At 45.4% G+C, this 14813-nt stretch overlaps 1 protein-coding gene across 9 annotated transcripts in view; it reads left to right on the top strand.

Annotated features, from left to right (window-relative positions):
• The first annotated feature begins 6301 nt into the window (after positions 1 to 6301).
• The window catches only part of PCDH7 (protocadherin 7), a 447041-nt gene continuing 438529 nt past the window's right edge, over positions 6302 to 14813 (top strand). For 3 of the 9 annotated variants that reach the window (XM_043438893.1, XM_043438891.1, XM_043438892.1), the window contains exon 1: positions 6304 to 10552. In XM_043438893.1, the coding sequence (XP_043294828.1) occupies positions 7373 to 10552 (3180 nt within the window). In that variant the 5' untranslated portion in view covers positions 6304 to 7372. Of the gene's footprint in view, positions 10553 to 14813 lie in introns of all 9 variants that reach the window. The other 6 variants (XM_043438888.1, XM_043438887.1, XM_043438890.1 and 3 more) reach the window with 4 other exon arrangements.

The raw sequence follows: 14813 nt of genomic DNA, 5'->3' as shown, positions 1-14813 counted from the left end.
TTTTTTTTAAATATAGTCTTTTGGAGACACAATTGAAAATCAGTTACACAGGCAAAACAAGAATTAAAAAGAATAATCATAAATACAAAAATCAATATTATTTTTCCATCTCATGGTATGTCAACAATACTTTATCACAGTCTTATTCAAAGTGTTAAAATGCCACACCAGTTATTAAATAAAAAATAAACTAAATAAAATAAAAAAATAAACTACAGTGAAATGTGTCTGCTACTGTTAAAAATCACCAGATACAAATTTATATAGCTTTATGTATATAGCAAGTACTTGCCTTGCCATTGGAACTTGTATTTCCACCTGTGACTAAATAGAACAACTGCTGTTTTACAGGGATTATAGTTGAAACCCATATCATCTATTTGGTAGGGCTTTTAACCCAGCTTCACTTCTATAATTCATTAAATAAGTGCTGAAACAGTCACTTAAAACATATTACTGCTTTCAAAGTCAATGTGGGTCTGAAATGTATTGACAGTTTCCAGGTATTGGTCCTAGGTCAGGTTAATAATCAGTATAACTGACAGAGTTGAATAGTGATTTCATTTTAGCCATCCCTGTTCCTTTTGGAGGTGAACTTCCACTTCCACTCATGGTTACCCAGACCTAGTCAATGGCATCATCTAGCCACAAGGGGGCTGAGAAGAGTAATCCTATCCTAGGTCCAGAAGTTAGCTAGCAATATTGTATTTGGAGAAAGATCCCAAGGATTACCATATAAAGATGATTATATATCACTGAAAAATTCATTGCTGGTAAAGTAGTTAATCAAACTTACTATATTATCCATCCTAGAAACATTCTACATTTTGTATTTTCTAAATTTTATGGGTTAAATTTGATTGAGTAATGTTTTATATTACCTGGTATTGGTAATTAACATAAGTGATCTAGTTAGCATAGGTCAACATAGGGAATAAAATTTATAAAGCTAATTCATAATTTTCAACCATACTTAGTACATGCAAGGTCATTTATTTGAGTATTATATTAATACAATCCATTATAAGATATTTTTTTCTCCAAACCCTTAATATATTATCTAGGCTTAGAGGTCATTAGTTACAGTAGCATTCGACATATCCTGTCATGATAGTAAAGAAATGCCAAATGTCTCAGGTTCCTGGAAAGGGCATTGGAATGTTCAATTTTACCATAGGTAAAGACAGGGGACAGCCGCAGATGGTCAAAAATAATAGGATATACTGTTTTGACCTATCAAGTGTCTCTCTCCAAAAAACTCACCCAGATTTTGCAAAATACTGTTTTTCTCTCCAGCATAGATATTTGCAAATATATAAAAATTACGGTAAAGTTGGAAAAAATCCATAAATTATCTTGTAAATAAAAAATGCGTTTGTCAGTTACAGTATCTGATTAGATATATTTCACATAAATTTTAAATCTATGTTATACTGAATATATTTTTGACATTTAAAACTCTAGACAAACAATCCTGCAATTTGTTCTGTGCTTAAGGTGAAATATTTCTATCAGGTGTCATTTTTAAACAAAAACACTACATTTAAACCGGCAAATCACACAGACTATAATATTTAAGTAAACTCTTAAAATTATTTTCATGAATTTTTTTCTCTTAAGTTTTTGTACTAGACTTATGGAAATGCTTAATAGTTATTCAAATAGGCAGTATGAATCAACTTAGTTTAGTTCTTAGCTTGTGTTCTTCTACTACTGATATATTGCATTTTATGGCTTTACATTACATGATCTCATGATTTAAACGGTACAACTTGTTCTATTTCTTGGCTGGAGACCAATTAAATAACCACTGATGCAAGCAGTTATTACCTGCTTAAAAGGAAATCTGTGGTTTCCTTATTTAAACTGCTGAGTTTTAATGTCCATCGAAAAGTCTGTTATTTCAATGAATAATTTAGCCATTTACGTATACTGCACATTTTAACACTACAAGCATGAATTTAAGACTACAAAAGATTCCTGTAGTTACTCGCAGTCCCAGGCATCAGAATCATACTTGCTTTAAGTCGGGTCATACTTACTATTTAAAATAACAGAGGTTTAAGGGACAGTCATTTTTGATTATTTAGATAAAGAAAACTAAAGTATCAAGTTTACCAGAAGTAGTTGGAGAAATGATTGATCGTAAAGACCTCAAAAACGTGTTTACACATACGTAAGTGGATACAGATGACCAGTTCGAAAAAGATAAAAGGTCAACGGATTTGGAGATGTACGGGTGTCATTTCCTCAGTTTGTCCCTTGGTGGCGTTCTTGAGTCACTTTCTCCCTTCCCGTCAAACTGCTTTATATTTCTTTCCAGAACTGGCTATCATATTTACTGTATTTAACCTTTTTTTCTTGTATTATCGTAAATACAGCGTCTATAATGAATGAAAGCCCCCCAGAGATCATATCTCTGGCACCTACGTCTTTGTATTCATTCTAACCATAAACTTTTGTTGTTTTTCCTCTTCCTGTCTTTTCTTAAGGCTTAAACTACAACACGGACCCTGGATGCTATTTTTCAGCTCAGTCATTGAATTTTTTTTTTTTAACTGCAAAGCAGTTTTAAGTAAGCAAGGTTAGTCGATAAATTTAAAAACAAAACCCAAAAAGTACCGAGTATTGTAAGATATTGGCATAGAAAATAAATCGTTGGCCGAGCTTTTATTAAGTGTCTGTTAGAATGGAGTGATATGTCTATAATAAATTGTCCTTTTTAACCTTCTTTCAAAAGGACATTTCTTTTTCTTGTCCTTTAAAAAAAACCAACAATTCAACATTCTCTCATACTTTGGTTCATACAAGGGATGACGTTGTATCTGATCAAGGCGGGTTTTAGGACACTGATCTCGTTTTCTCTAATTCTGGACGCCAAAGCAACAGCAGCGGCAGCGGGCTCTTTAATTTATTGCAGCCGGTTACACTTTCGATTCCATTTCCTTCTGAACCCTTTCCTCTCAGGTTGAGAAGATAAATGCAGCCTCGGGATTGAAGCCCGGGCGGGGTTTGTGGGTGGGAGCGAACCCGGATATCATCTTCCCTTGGTGAGGTCTTGTACCGCGGGGGATTTAGCCCCCCGGTTGCATTTAATGAAATTGCTGAGCACTTGTGACACTGGCTCTGAGACTGCGGAAATGGGGCGGGGGTGGGGGAATCGGCTTCTCGCCTCCATTCATCCTTCGCGCCGGCTGGAGGCTGGAGTTGGAGTGTCAGTCCCTAGACAGGGGGCGGAAGAGGACGCGAGCTCCGAGCGCGGCCAGGGCGCTCCGAGAGCTCTCCTCGCCTCGCCCACAGCCCTACCCCGCCCATTCCGCTCGCTTTCCCGGGAACCCAACGCACGACCGGGCAGATCTGCCAACACTCTTGGGCTGCTCTGGCGGAAAGGTCGGAGCCGGGGAAGGTGGGGGAAGGGAGAAGCCAGAAGGCTTCAAGGCCTCGGCAGTCTGGCCGCGCTCTTCTCCATGCCGGGCACGTCGGACCCATTTCCCACGCCGGTTTGGCTGCGCGGCGGAGTTGGTAGGGATGAGAGTGGGGAGGGCAGGCTGGTGACTCGCAATGAGGAAACCACTCCACTGTGAAGGACGCCGCCCCCCTCCCCACTCCACCCCACCTCCGGGTCATCTGGAAGGAAATTTCAGCGCTCCAGGGAAAAGCCGCCTACTCTCTTCGCCCCCTCCGCTGGTGTGCGCCTAACGATCGCGCGTCGGAGCGGTGGGCGCACGGGCTTGTTCAAGTTTACAGTCTGGCGAGGCGAGAGGGAGTGTACAGTGTCTCTGCCTACGCGGCTGCCCGAAGTTTGCAAAATCTTCGGAAAGGCGGCGAGAGGACTGAGTGTCCTGCACCATATTGCCGCGTTATGGGAATGCGCGGGCTTCCGCCTTGGACCCTGGAAAAAACGGGACCGGGTGTCTCAGGGAGGCAGCGTTCTGATAAACCAGAGTTTGCTTAATAGAAGGGGAATTCGGCTTTATTGACACTTAGCCTGCCGCTTCTGCGCTGCGGCGCCCGCCCCCGCCCCCCGGCTCGAGACTGCGGCGGTGCGCACTGAGTCTGCGCGCCGAGCAGTTCTCGCTGATGCTGCAGATATAGAGCTGAGAGGCTCCGGTGCCTGCGAGGGGTAGGAGGTGGAGGGACCGGGGGTGGGGAGGCGGGTGGAAAGGCCGGATTCCCGGCCTGGCCTCAGAGGAGGAGCCACTACCTCCGGAGCGCTGATGTTTTAGCAGTCTGGAAAATACTCGCCAGCCCCCTGGCACACACCACGATTGCTCCATCCTCCGCACCTCTACGATCCCCCATCGGGAATGCTTGGAAATCTCTGCCGCCTCTCCCCGCATTCCTGCTGGCTGCGCCCGCCTAAAGAACCGCGCGCAATGTCTGCTCAAAGACTTTATTGGTGTTTGTCTTTAAATCATTCCGCCGCCTCACAGAGGTATCGTAAAGGCAGAGTACCTACTCTGGACGTATTTCTTTCTCTTTTCTTCTTTTCGCTTTAAATTTTCCTTTAAGTGGAGGACCTTTAATGCCTTTAAATTGAGCAAACCGGCTGAGGACTAACCAAAACCTAGTAGCAGCCCCCGTTCTTTTTTTGAGATGGTAAGAATTCCCTCCAAGTACCCACCTCAAGCCCCCCTAATCCTGGCTAGGCCCCCTTGTTTAACTGCCGCTGAAATAAATGAAGAGTAAATGTCTATAGTTCGGAAAACGCGACCAGACTTGAAATCCGATGAGGCGAGCTGCGGTGGCCGTGTCTGAAAACTGGGGAAGCCTCGCTTGGGGGAACACCATCTACGTTCCAGTGGCACAAAGTCAAAAGAAGGAGAGAAAAGGAGCTAGGGACAGTTTGGTACACAAAGTTGACATTAAAGTTTATTTCCCTTTTATCCAGATAGGTGACGCTACACTTTGCCAGTTACTAAAAGCTGCAGGTTTCTGCTCAGAAAATAATATCGAGGCTTCCAACATGTGTTTATTCCCCAGGCGCGCGCACCCACGGTCTACCCCGTAAGCAAGCACAGCGACAGGAATGCCAAGCATTTAAACAAAGACAGAGCACCCTCCCCTTCCCCAAACCTCAGCCCTCCGAACTCTGCGCTCCCAAAAAAGGATCGCTCTCCCACTCTCCCACTCTCCCAGGAGTTCGCTGTTCTTTCTTAACGACTGCAGCCCATCATGGTTTCTCAGAACACCCGCGTAGATCCCTGGCCACACGCTGGGTCCCCGTAGCCACAGCTGACCAAGCTTTAACCAAGAAGCTAATTCGCGAAGCAGAGACAGTGGGTGGGGGGCAGGGATGAAGAACATACTCTGAGAAGGGGAAGGAGAAACGTTTGCTGACACATGTTCGGCGCTCTCACACACGCTCTCGGCATTAGCCAGAGCGAGAAGGAAATTTACCAGCCTCGGGGAGGGAAAGCAAGTTCCCCCAGAAGGCAGCGGCTGCACTCGCTGGGGAGGGAGAGGGACAAGCTTTGGCTTAAGGGGGACGTGTTAGGATTGCGCACACTTGGAGTGGGCCCCGGAGCTGAAGCTGGGCTTTCCGGAGCGGGGCGGTCGGCTAGTGCTCCCTCCTGTCTCCCTCCCCCCCCCTCCCTCCTCCCTCCTTTTCTGAGAGTGTGTAGTTTCCAAGGCTCCACTGCTACGGCCGCCGCAGTAGCGTCAGGGACAAGCTTGAGCCGCAAGCAAGGCAGAGAGCGCCCAGCAGCAACCATCACTTTGGGCAAACTTGGGGGTTTCCGGCTCGCGGCGGGTGAGCTGGAGCTTCCCACTTGCCATTCAGTGTCTTAGAGCCGCGGCAGCCAAAGGGGCGGCGGGAGCGCGAGCACCAGACTCTCCCAGACACCAGAGGGGACGAGACAACTGCGGAATTCACCCGCCGTGCCAGGGCACTTCCGAGGCAACAACCGACTGGCACTTTTTCTCCCCTTGGCAAACTGTTTTTTTTGTTTTTTTTTTTTTAAGCTACTTGGCAGCTGTCTCTGACTCCACCTCCCCCCACCCCATGCCTTGTGCTTTTCTTCGGAAATCCGGACAGAATTGGGCATCTTTGTTAATTGCCGTGGGGGGAGCCCGGCTGGGGTCTCTGGCCAGGCCAGCGTCGCCTGCGCACGGAGCCTGGTTTGCTCACCTTTGAACTGCAAAGGGATCAAGTTCAGCTCGAGTTGCCTGTATTGGGACTGGGAGAAAGGAGAGGGAGCGTGAGGGAGAGAGGAGTGGGAGAAGGGGAAAGGGGAAACGGGAGGAGGGCGGAGAGAGGAGGAGGAGAGAGGGAGGGGAGGGATCGAGAGAGAGAGAGCGGGGAGAGAGAGAGGCTGCAATCTCCTCCCTGAATCGCGCCCAGCGCTGCAGATCCCAGTGCTCGGACACGCGGGCCGAATGCAGGTGAGGAAAGACACGGACTCTGCGGCTGCGAACCCAAACTTGGGCCCCGCGCGGTGCGCACGGCTCAGCCTTCACCCCCGCGGGCGAACGGCTGCTGCGGTTTCAGGAGGCGGCTTCGAGACTAATGACCTTGCGCAGAGTTGTTAAGAAAAAAGAGAAACCCGAGCTCTCTGGGTGAGACGGGACCGACACTCAGGGCGTCTCTGAAGATGGCTCGGGCTGCTTTTCCGCGCACGGGGGGAACCCGGACGCGAACGGCCGTGTGACTCGAGACGTCTCCACTGCACGGTGCCCGAAGCGACCTGCCGGGATTTTTCATTCCCAATCTGTTGACTGGCTCCCCCGCTGCCTGAGCGGAGACGGAGTTGAGACTGGCTTGTTGCTGGCCCTAGCACCTCTTGCAGGAAGCGACTCACGTTTGCCTGGGCAGCCGGCGCGGAAGCTGGGTCTGGAGTGAGTGGCTGGAACGTGAATTGGACTCAACTCGAGTAGCAGCGAAGACGAGCGGGGTTGGCAGGCGGGGGAGGCTGCAGGCTCGCTCCCGGCCGCTTCCCGGCTCCACCGCCCGCCTGCCGGAGCGGTTCCAGCCCCATCCGACTGAGCGGTGACGGGAGCCCGGGTTCCTCTGCCGGTTGCGGGGATGACTCTGGGGGGGCACCGAGCCCGCGGCGCGCAGTGTCCCGTGAACTGTGAGTACTGCGACTGAACGGCGGCTGGCTAGCGGGCGATTAGCACCCATTGCATAAATTATGAAACAATAACTTTCGGAAGAAGCAAGAGGAGAAAAAAAAAAAAAAAGAAGGATCTATCGCTGGTCCCCCCTGGCCGACTCTGGACGCCGCTCTTGCCCCCTCCCTACGTTCCCTCTTGCTTCTTCCCTTCCCGGAGAGGGGAGAGGACTGGGAGGAGGGCAGGCCAGGGGCCCCAGAGGAGGGGGGCGCCGAGGGGCCGTAATTAGAAGGAGCAATAGCAGCAGCAGCAGGAGAAGATGCTGAGGATGCGGACCATGGGATGGGCGCGCGCCTGGTGTCTGGGCTGCTGTCTCCTCTTTCCGCTCTCGCTTAGCCTAGCGGCGGCCAAGCAACTCCTCCGGTACCGACTGGCGGAGGAGGGCCCAGCAGACGTCCGCATCGGCAACGTCGCCTCAGACTTGGGCATCGTGACCGGCTCCGGTGAGGTGACTTTCAGCCTCGAGTCGGGCTCAGAGTACCTGAAGATCGACAACCTCACCGGCGAGCTCAGTACCAGCGAGCGGCGCATCGACCGCGAGAAACTGCCCCAGTGTCAGATGATCTTCGACGAGAACGAGTGCTTCCTGGACTTCGAGGTGTCGGTGATCGGGCCCTCGCAGAGCTGGGTGGACCTGTTCGAGGGTCGGGTCATCGTGCTCGACATCAACGACAACACGCCCACCTTCCCGTCACCCGTGCTCACGCTCACGGTGGAGGAGAACCGGCCGGTGGGCACTCTCTACCTGCTGCCTACAGCCACCGACCGGGACTTCGGCCGCAACGGCATTGAGCGCTACGAGCTGCTGCAGGAGCCTGGGGGCGGCGGCGGCGGCGGCGGCGGCGAGGGCCGGCGCGCCGGGCCTGCCGACAGCGCCCCCTACCCCGGGGGCGGCGGGAACGGCGGGAGCGGCGGCGGCCCCGGGGGCTCCAAGCGGCGGCTGGACGCGCCGGAAGGCGGCGGCGGGACCAGCCCGGGCGGACGCAGCAGCGTGTTCGAACTGCAGGTGGCCGACACCCCGGATGGCGAAAAGCAGCCGCAGCTGATCGTGAAGGGGGCGCTGGACCGCGAACAGCGCGACTCCTACGAGCTGACCCTGAGGGTGCGCGACGGTGGCGACCCGCCTCGCTCCTCCCAGGCCATCCTGCGGGTGCTCATCACCGACGTGAACGACAACAGCCCCCGCTTCGAGAAGAGCGTGTACGAGGCTGACCTGGCCGAGAACAGCGCCCCGGGGACCCCCATCCTGCAGCTGCGTGCCGCCGACCTGGACGTGGGGGTCAACGGGCAGATCGAGTACGTGTTCGGGGCGGCTACCGAGTCCGTGCGGCGGCTGCTGCGCCTAGACGAGACGTCCGGCTGGCTCAGTGTCCTGCACCGTATAGACCGCGAGGAAGTGAACCAGCTGCGCTTCACGGTCATGGCCCGCGATCGCGGGCAGCCCCCCAAGACAGACAAAGCCACGGTGGTCCTTAATATCAAGGACGAGAACGACAACGTGCCGTCCATTGAAATCCGCAAGATCGGGCGTATCCCACTCAAGGACGGGGTGGCCAACGTGGCCGAGGACGTTCTGGTGGACACCCCCATCGCCCTGGTACAGGTGTCTGACCGAGACCAAGGCGAGAATGGAGTGGTCACCTGCACCGTGGTGGGCGACGTGCCCTTCCAGCTCAAGCCGGCCAGTGACACGGAGGGCGACCAGAACAAGAAAAAGTACTTCCTGCACACCTCGGCCCCTTTGGACTATGAGACCACCAAGGAGTTCAACGTGGTCATAGTGGCGGTGGACTCGGGCAGCCCCAGTCTCTCCAGCAACAACTCCCTGATTGTCAAGGTGGGAGACACCAACGACAACCCGCCTGTCTTTGGGCAGTCGGTGGTGGAGGTGTACTTTCCTGAGAACAACATCCCCGGAGAGAGGGTAGCCACGGTGCTGGCTACAGACGCGGACAGTGGGAAAAACGCGGAAATCGCCTACTCGCTGGACTCTTCCGTGATGGGGATCTTTGCCATCGATCCCGATTCTGGGGACATCCTCGTCAATACCGTGCTGGACCGCGAGCAGACTGACAGGTATGAGTTTAAAGTTAACGCCAGAGACAAAGGCGTCCCCGTGCTGCAAGGCAGCACCACAGTGATTGTTCAGGTGGCTGACAAGAATGACAATGACCCTAAGTTCATGCAGGACGTCTTTACCTTTTATGTGAAGGAAAATTTACAGCCCAACAGCCCCGTGGGAATGGTCACAGTGATGGATGCTGACAAGGGGCGCAATGCAGAGATGAGCCTGTACATAGAGGAGAACAGTAACATTTTTTCCATTGAAAATGACACGGGGACTATTTACTCCACGATGTCTTTTGACAGAGAACATCAGACCACATATACTTTCAGAGTCAAAGCTGTGGATGGGGGAGAGCCTCCCAGATCTGCAACAGCCACGGTCTCTCTCTTTGTGATGGATGAGAATGACAATGCTCCCACTGTCACCCTCCCCAGAAATATTTCCTACACTTTACTGCCACCTTCGAGTAACGTCAGGACAGTAGTTGCTACAGTGTTGGCAACAGACAGTGATGATGGCATCAATGCAGACCTTAACTACAGCATTGTGGGAGGGAATCCCTTCAAGCTGTTTGAGATTGATTCCACCAGTGGTGTGGTTTCCTTAGTGGGAAAACTCACCCAAAAGCATTATGGTTTGCACAGGTTGGTGGTGCAAGTGAATGACAGTGGGCAGCCTTCCCAGTCTACCACGACTCTGGTGCATGTGTTTGTCAATGAAAGTGTTTCTAATGCAACTGTGATTGACTCCCAGATAGCCAGAAGTTTGCACACCCCCCTCACCCAGGATATAGCTGGTGACCCAAGCTATGAAATTAGCAAACAGAGACTCAGTATTGTCATTGGGGTGGTTGCTGGAATTATGACTGTGATTCTAATCATCCTAATTGTAGTGATGGCAAGATATTGCCGGTCCAAAAATAAGAATGGCTATGAAGCTGGCAAGAAAGATCATGAAGACTTTTTTACACCCCAACAGCATGACAAATCTAAAAAGCCTAAAAAGGACAAGAAAAACAAAAAATCTAAGCAGCCACTCTACAGCAGCATTGTCACTGTAGAAGCTTCTAAACCAAATGGACAGAGGTATGATAGTGTCAATGAGAAGCTGTCAGACAGCCCAAGCATGGGCCGATACCGATCTGTTAATGGTGGGCCTGGCAGTCCTGACCTGGCCAGGCATTACAAATCTAGTTCCCCCTTGCCTACTGTCCAGCTTCACCCCCAGTCACCAACTGCAGGAAAAAAACACCAGGCCGTACAAGATTTACCACCAGCTAATACATTTGTGGGAGCAGGAGACAACATTTCAATTGGATCAGATCACTGTTCTGAGTACAGCTGTCAAACCAATAACAAATACAGCAAACAGGTAAGATGCATCCCACATATATTTAAATATCTAAGACAGGGCATCTTCTGCAAAGTCTTGTCTTCTCTCTTCAAGCTATTAGTTAAAATTTTAATAGCAGGAAATTGATGTTGGTGTAATTCTTATACCACTTATTTAGTAGAGGCCATTTACAAAAGGTACACCACTATAGTTTGCACCTTATACCAGAGTTTACTAAGCTACAGAAGAAAACACTGTAAGTGGTGTTTTACGCTTCTCTTGGTATCTGACAATTCTAATTCATCCTACATTTTTTTGTTTCCAGATAAATATGTGTGAATTGTCTGGATGGCTGGTTTTAACCTAAAATTCTTTTCTTTTGTACTACTAAGTGGATAATTTTATCCAAAGGCAAAATTTCTAAAGTTACTACTGTTGTCTATGCAAATTGGACACTAAAAAAGTTTTAGCTACGTTATATATTATGCAGAATTTTACAGATAAGCAGATGCTGATTCATGCAAATGAAGTACCAAGTCTGAGATATTGAAATGCTGACTATTTTGACAAAAATGCTGACTTAAAAATATTTAATGATATGTAAATGCCATAAAAAACTACATTTTAATATTTCAGTATCTATACAGTTAGGTTTTTATGAAGATATGCGGTTGGCATTTGTAGTATATGTATTTGGTATGAAAAGTTCATAAGCAAAAGTAAATTGCATGAATCATGTATTATTTAAGCCAAGTAACAAAAATGTTCATGTTTGGTGTAGTGTGTGTGAGAATATTTTGGTATGCATTGTGATATATTGCGACTATAAAGGTTATATGGAATATTTGACACAGTTGTTTCTCAGTGAAATGTGGAAACTAAAAAAAAAGGCAAAGTACATTCTGAGGTGAACTTCAGAAAATATATAATTTATTTTTGAAAGTTTTGTTTTGTGTAATGCGTGTGTGAGTGTATAACTCCCAAAGTTTACTTTTCTCACCCATCAACATTTGACATACAACAAATGAACACCGTTTGGAAACTTCTGTATCTAAAGCTGTAGCAACTCTGCTAATAAAATGTCACATATTTCTTACCGCCAGAACATTTCAGGAAACATATTTATGTCTGTCAAGCAATCTCTGTTAAAGAGTGTTCTATTAAATATGTTTTGCATGTGGAATGTGTGATCTTAAAATAATTAAGGCAATGTAAAAAGTTTATTTTATAGCCTCACTGAAGATGTTATTGATGGGCTCATTAAAGGTATAGAAAAGAGATAAATATTAATTTCTTATTGTTTTCTATAATTTTAAAAATAAGCTTTATAAAGAACTGTTTTTGATGTATAGTCCTTTATTGTAGCTATTTGGATAAGGAGAAATAGACATTATGCTTTTATATCCAGTTACCAATGCAATCCAAGAAAACACAGGTTTGAACTACATTGAATTAAATGACTTTAAAAAGATGTCTTTTCAAGTACTGGAGTCTTATTTCCTTTAAACTGAAATATGCTAAGTGGAAAGTATGTTTGTTATCGCTTTACCTAGAATTAGAGGCAGATTTCTATTTTGTTTTTGGTGCTTTTATCTGTTTTATAAACAAGGAAGATTCCAGTTAAAAGTAACAGCACTTTTATAACATTAGTTATAGAACCCACAAATAGAGATTTGTAGAGATTTCTTTAGAAAATGGTAATTTGTCTTAACAAATTGAGAAAGCATGTGAAAAGATCTTTATGCAGAATACGTACTTTACTGTGGTCTTAAAAGGACTTTGTCTCCTGTGGTTGACTAACATTTGCATTCTAAATTATGTAATCTTAAACTTTTGAGTGGACATATCAAGTGGCAGATTTATAGATATTTTATACAACTACCTCCTATGTTCTGTTTGACTCAGCAAATAGGGTTAGCTCTATATTCTTGAATATTTAAAACAGCCAATATCAAGAGTGTGGTGGCATCCTGTCTAAAAGGCAAAGTGATATGCTTATAAATAAACTAATGTATGGTGTTAGTCTCTTAACTGAACAAGGAAGTCCATACATCAGAAGAGAACACCTACAAAGCCATTCAAATAAACCATGCTGTTTGCCAAAAGTAACTTTGAAAAACGTGTATGTTGTTAAGCACTTGAAATATGTATAAAGTTTTAACCACAATAAACAACTGATCTAAAATGAAATAAAGGCAAATGAAATACATTCCCCTTAATGTAATTAGTGATCGTAATTGATATGCTTCATCTACTCAGTATTGCTGTCAGGAGACAAGGGATCCATTTACAAATTTACATTCTGTTTTGACATCTGGCATAATGAGATCTTTTTTGTTCTCATTTTTGTTTGTGCTGTAGATAGATGATTTTCTATATTTATTTTAAAAAGATATTGCCTTTTTAAATATAACCAAAATGTATTTTCTTTGATTAAACCGGAACTTTTTTTTTTAATTCAGAGGTTTCTTATAATTTCTCCCCTTTAATGCTGAATTTATGTAAAGAAAATCTTGAGAGTTGCCGTTTTTAAATTTAATATGGTAGGGATTAATTAAAAAATAGAAGATTTTATCTGACATAAAGCCTTTTTTAATTTATAATTTTTCTGAATTGCCTTATTATAGTTCCTTATTTGTGATACAATGAAAATGATGTCTATTCCAGTGTTATTATCTTCATGAGAATAAGTGTTGCTCTTAAGTTCTCTTAATGGTTAGGTTATAATGAGTTAAACAGCTTTGTAGAAATGAAAGTTTGTAAAAAATGTCCCTCCTCTTTTTTGTTTGTTTTCATGGGTTCTAGAGACAGTCAAATCAATCTCCTATAGTTACTCTTGGGCAGAATCTGGGAGATAATGTGTTGCAGAGATACTGGAATTATTTCAGAAATCCGCACATTTGATGATGTAGCCCAGGTTTTCATAGTTCAGTCCTTTGCAAGTCAAACAAGAGCCCTTGTTCTCAACTAAATAATGTGTCTAATTGAGAAAAATGGGGATCACTGACAGCATTAAGTATCCACCTTTTCATTCCATTCTTCCTTTACTTGGTAAATCTGGCCTTGGTGGTTGTTAAAGTTTTGTGACCTAGAAGTTCAACTGTGCTTTTGATTTGTAAAATGAAAGCAGAAGCATTCTGTTTTCTATTCATTTTACTATGTGTTAAGTATTTTTCAATTGTCTTAAAAATAATATAATTTCAAAAGATTAATAGACAGTATAAAGCTATAGTTCCTACTTTGCATATTATTTTCAACTCCTGTTGAGCTTATCTTTGCCATGATGTTATTTAGATAATGCACTGGCAAGTAAAAATTTTATTTTATTTAGTAAATGGAAGGTAATGTACTTTATTTTTGGCAAGCAGATAGAGGATACAGCTTGAATAAACATTAACTTAAAACTCTATTTGTAGCTGATCCTGAAATTCTCAAACTCAAGAAAAATTCATATTGACTGCAATGACAGTTTCCTTTGCCTAAAAGAACTGCTGAATATCGTCAGGATAATGTTCCCTTTAATTGATCAATTTGTGTTCAATATATCCATTGTATACTTTATAAAGATATGGCGGAAATTATTTTTTTAATTACTTAGATTTTGGAAGCAAGAAATGACTTGCCATCATCTATTACAGTTCTAAGCATAAGAAACCTGAGTATCGATTTATTTGTGAATGTATATTATACCATATGTATTATAGTAGAAATGCATTTGCATGGTGATGCCAACCCACAGCTTTCTGCTTTAACTCCATAAGCATTACTTCTACAATATGGTTCTGCTATCTATGACCAAGGACACTTTGAAGAGGCAGAATGAATCTGCATATGGTGGGATTTCTGTTACATATGGCCTGAAATCATAGACAAGAGGCTAGTGACTGATGAAAGTTAGACAGTGTCTTTAGTCAGGAGCTATCTACTCAACAGTTCTTGGCTTTCTGGATGTCTGTGAATCAAGGAAAGGGTCATTCACTGATTTGACCTGCAGTGAATATACAATTTTTTTTGAAGTCCAGGTATGACCATCTGAACCTTATCCCAAACTTCTCCTAAGTCAATTAATGACTTTGACTTAAGACCACAAAGTCAATTTAATAATTGTAAGTAAATCATGCAGCTGGACAATTGTAACAAAAGCATTCTTTCTTGTTTTCTTTTATCTTTGAGTAAGTACATACCTCATGTGGAAAAGCATGCTCCTGTGATAAATATGTATCATAATCCCTCTCTCTCTCTTGCTCTCTCACACACACCCATACAGACACACACACAGATATATTCATGTAAACTAACT

The sequence above is a fragment of the Cervus canadensis genome, chromosome 19 (genome assembly GCF_019320065.1).
Source record: "Cervus canadensis isolate Bull #8, Minnesota chromosome 19, ASM1932006v1, whole genome shotgun sequence".
Taxonomy (NCBI): domain Eukaryota; kingdom Metazoa; phylum Chordata; class Mammalia; order Artiodactyla; family Cervidae; genus Cervus; species Cervus canadensis.
The sequence above is the reverse complement of the archived record's forward strand: the minus strand, read 5'-3'. Positions and strand labels throughout refer to the sequence as shown.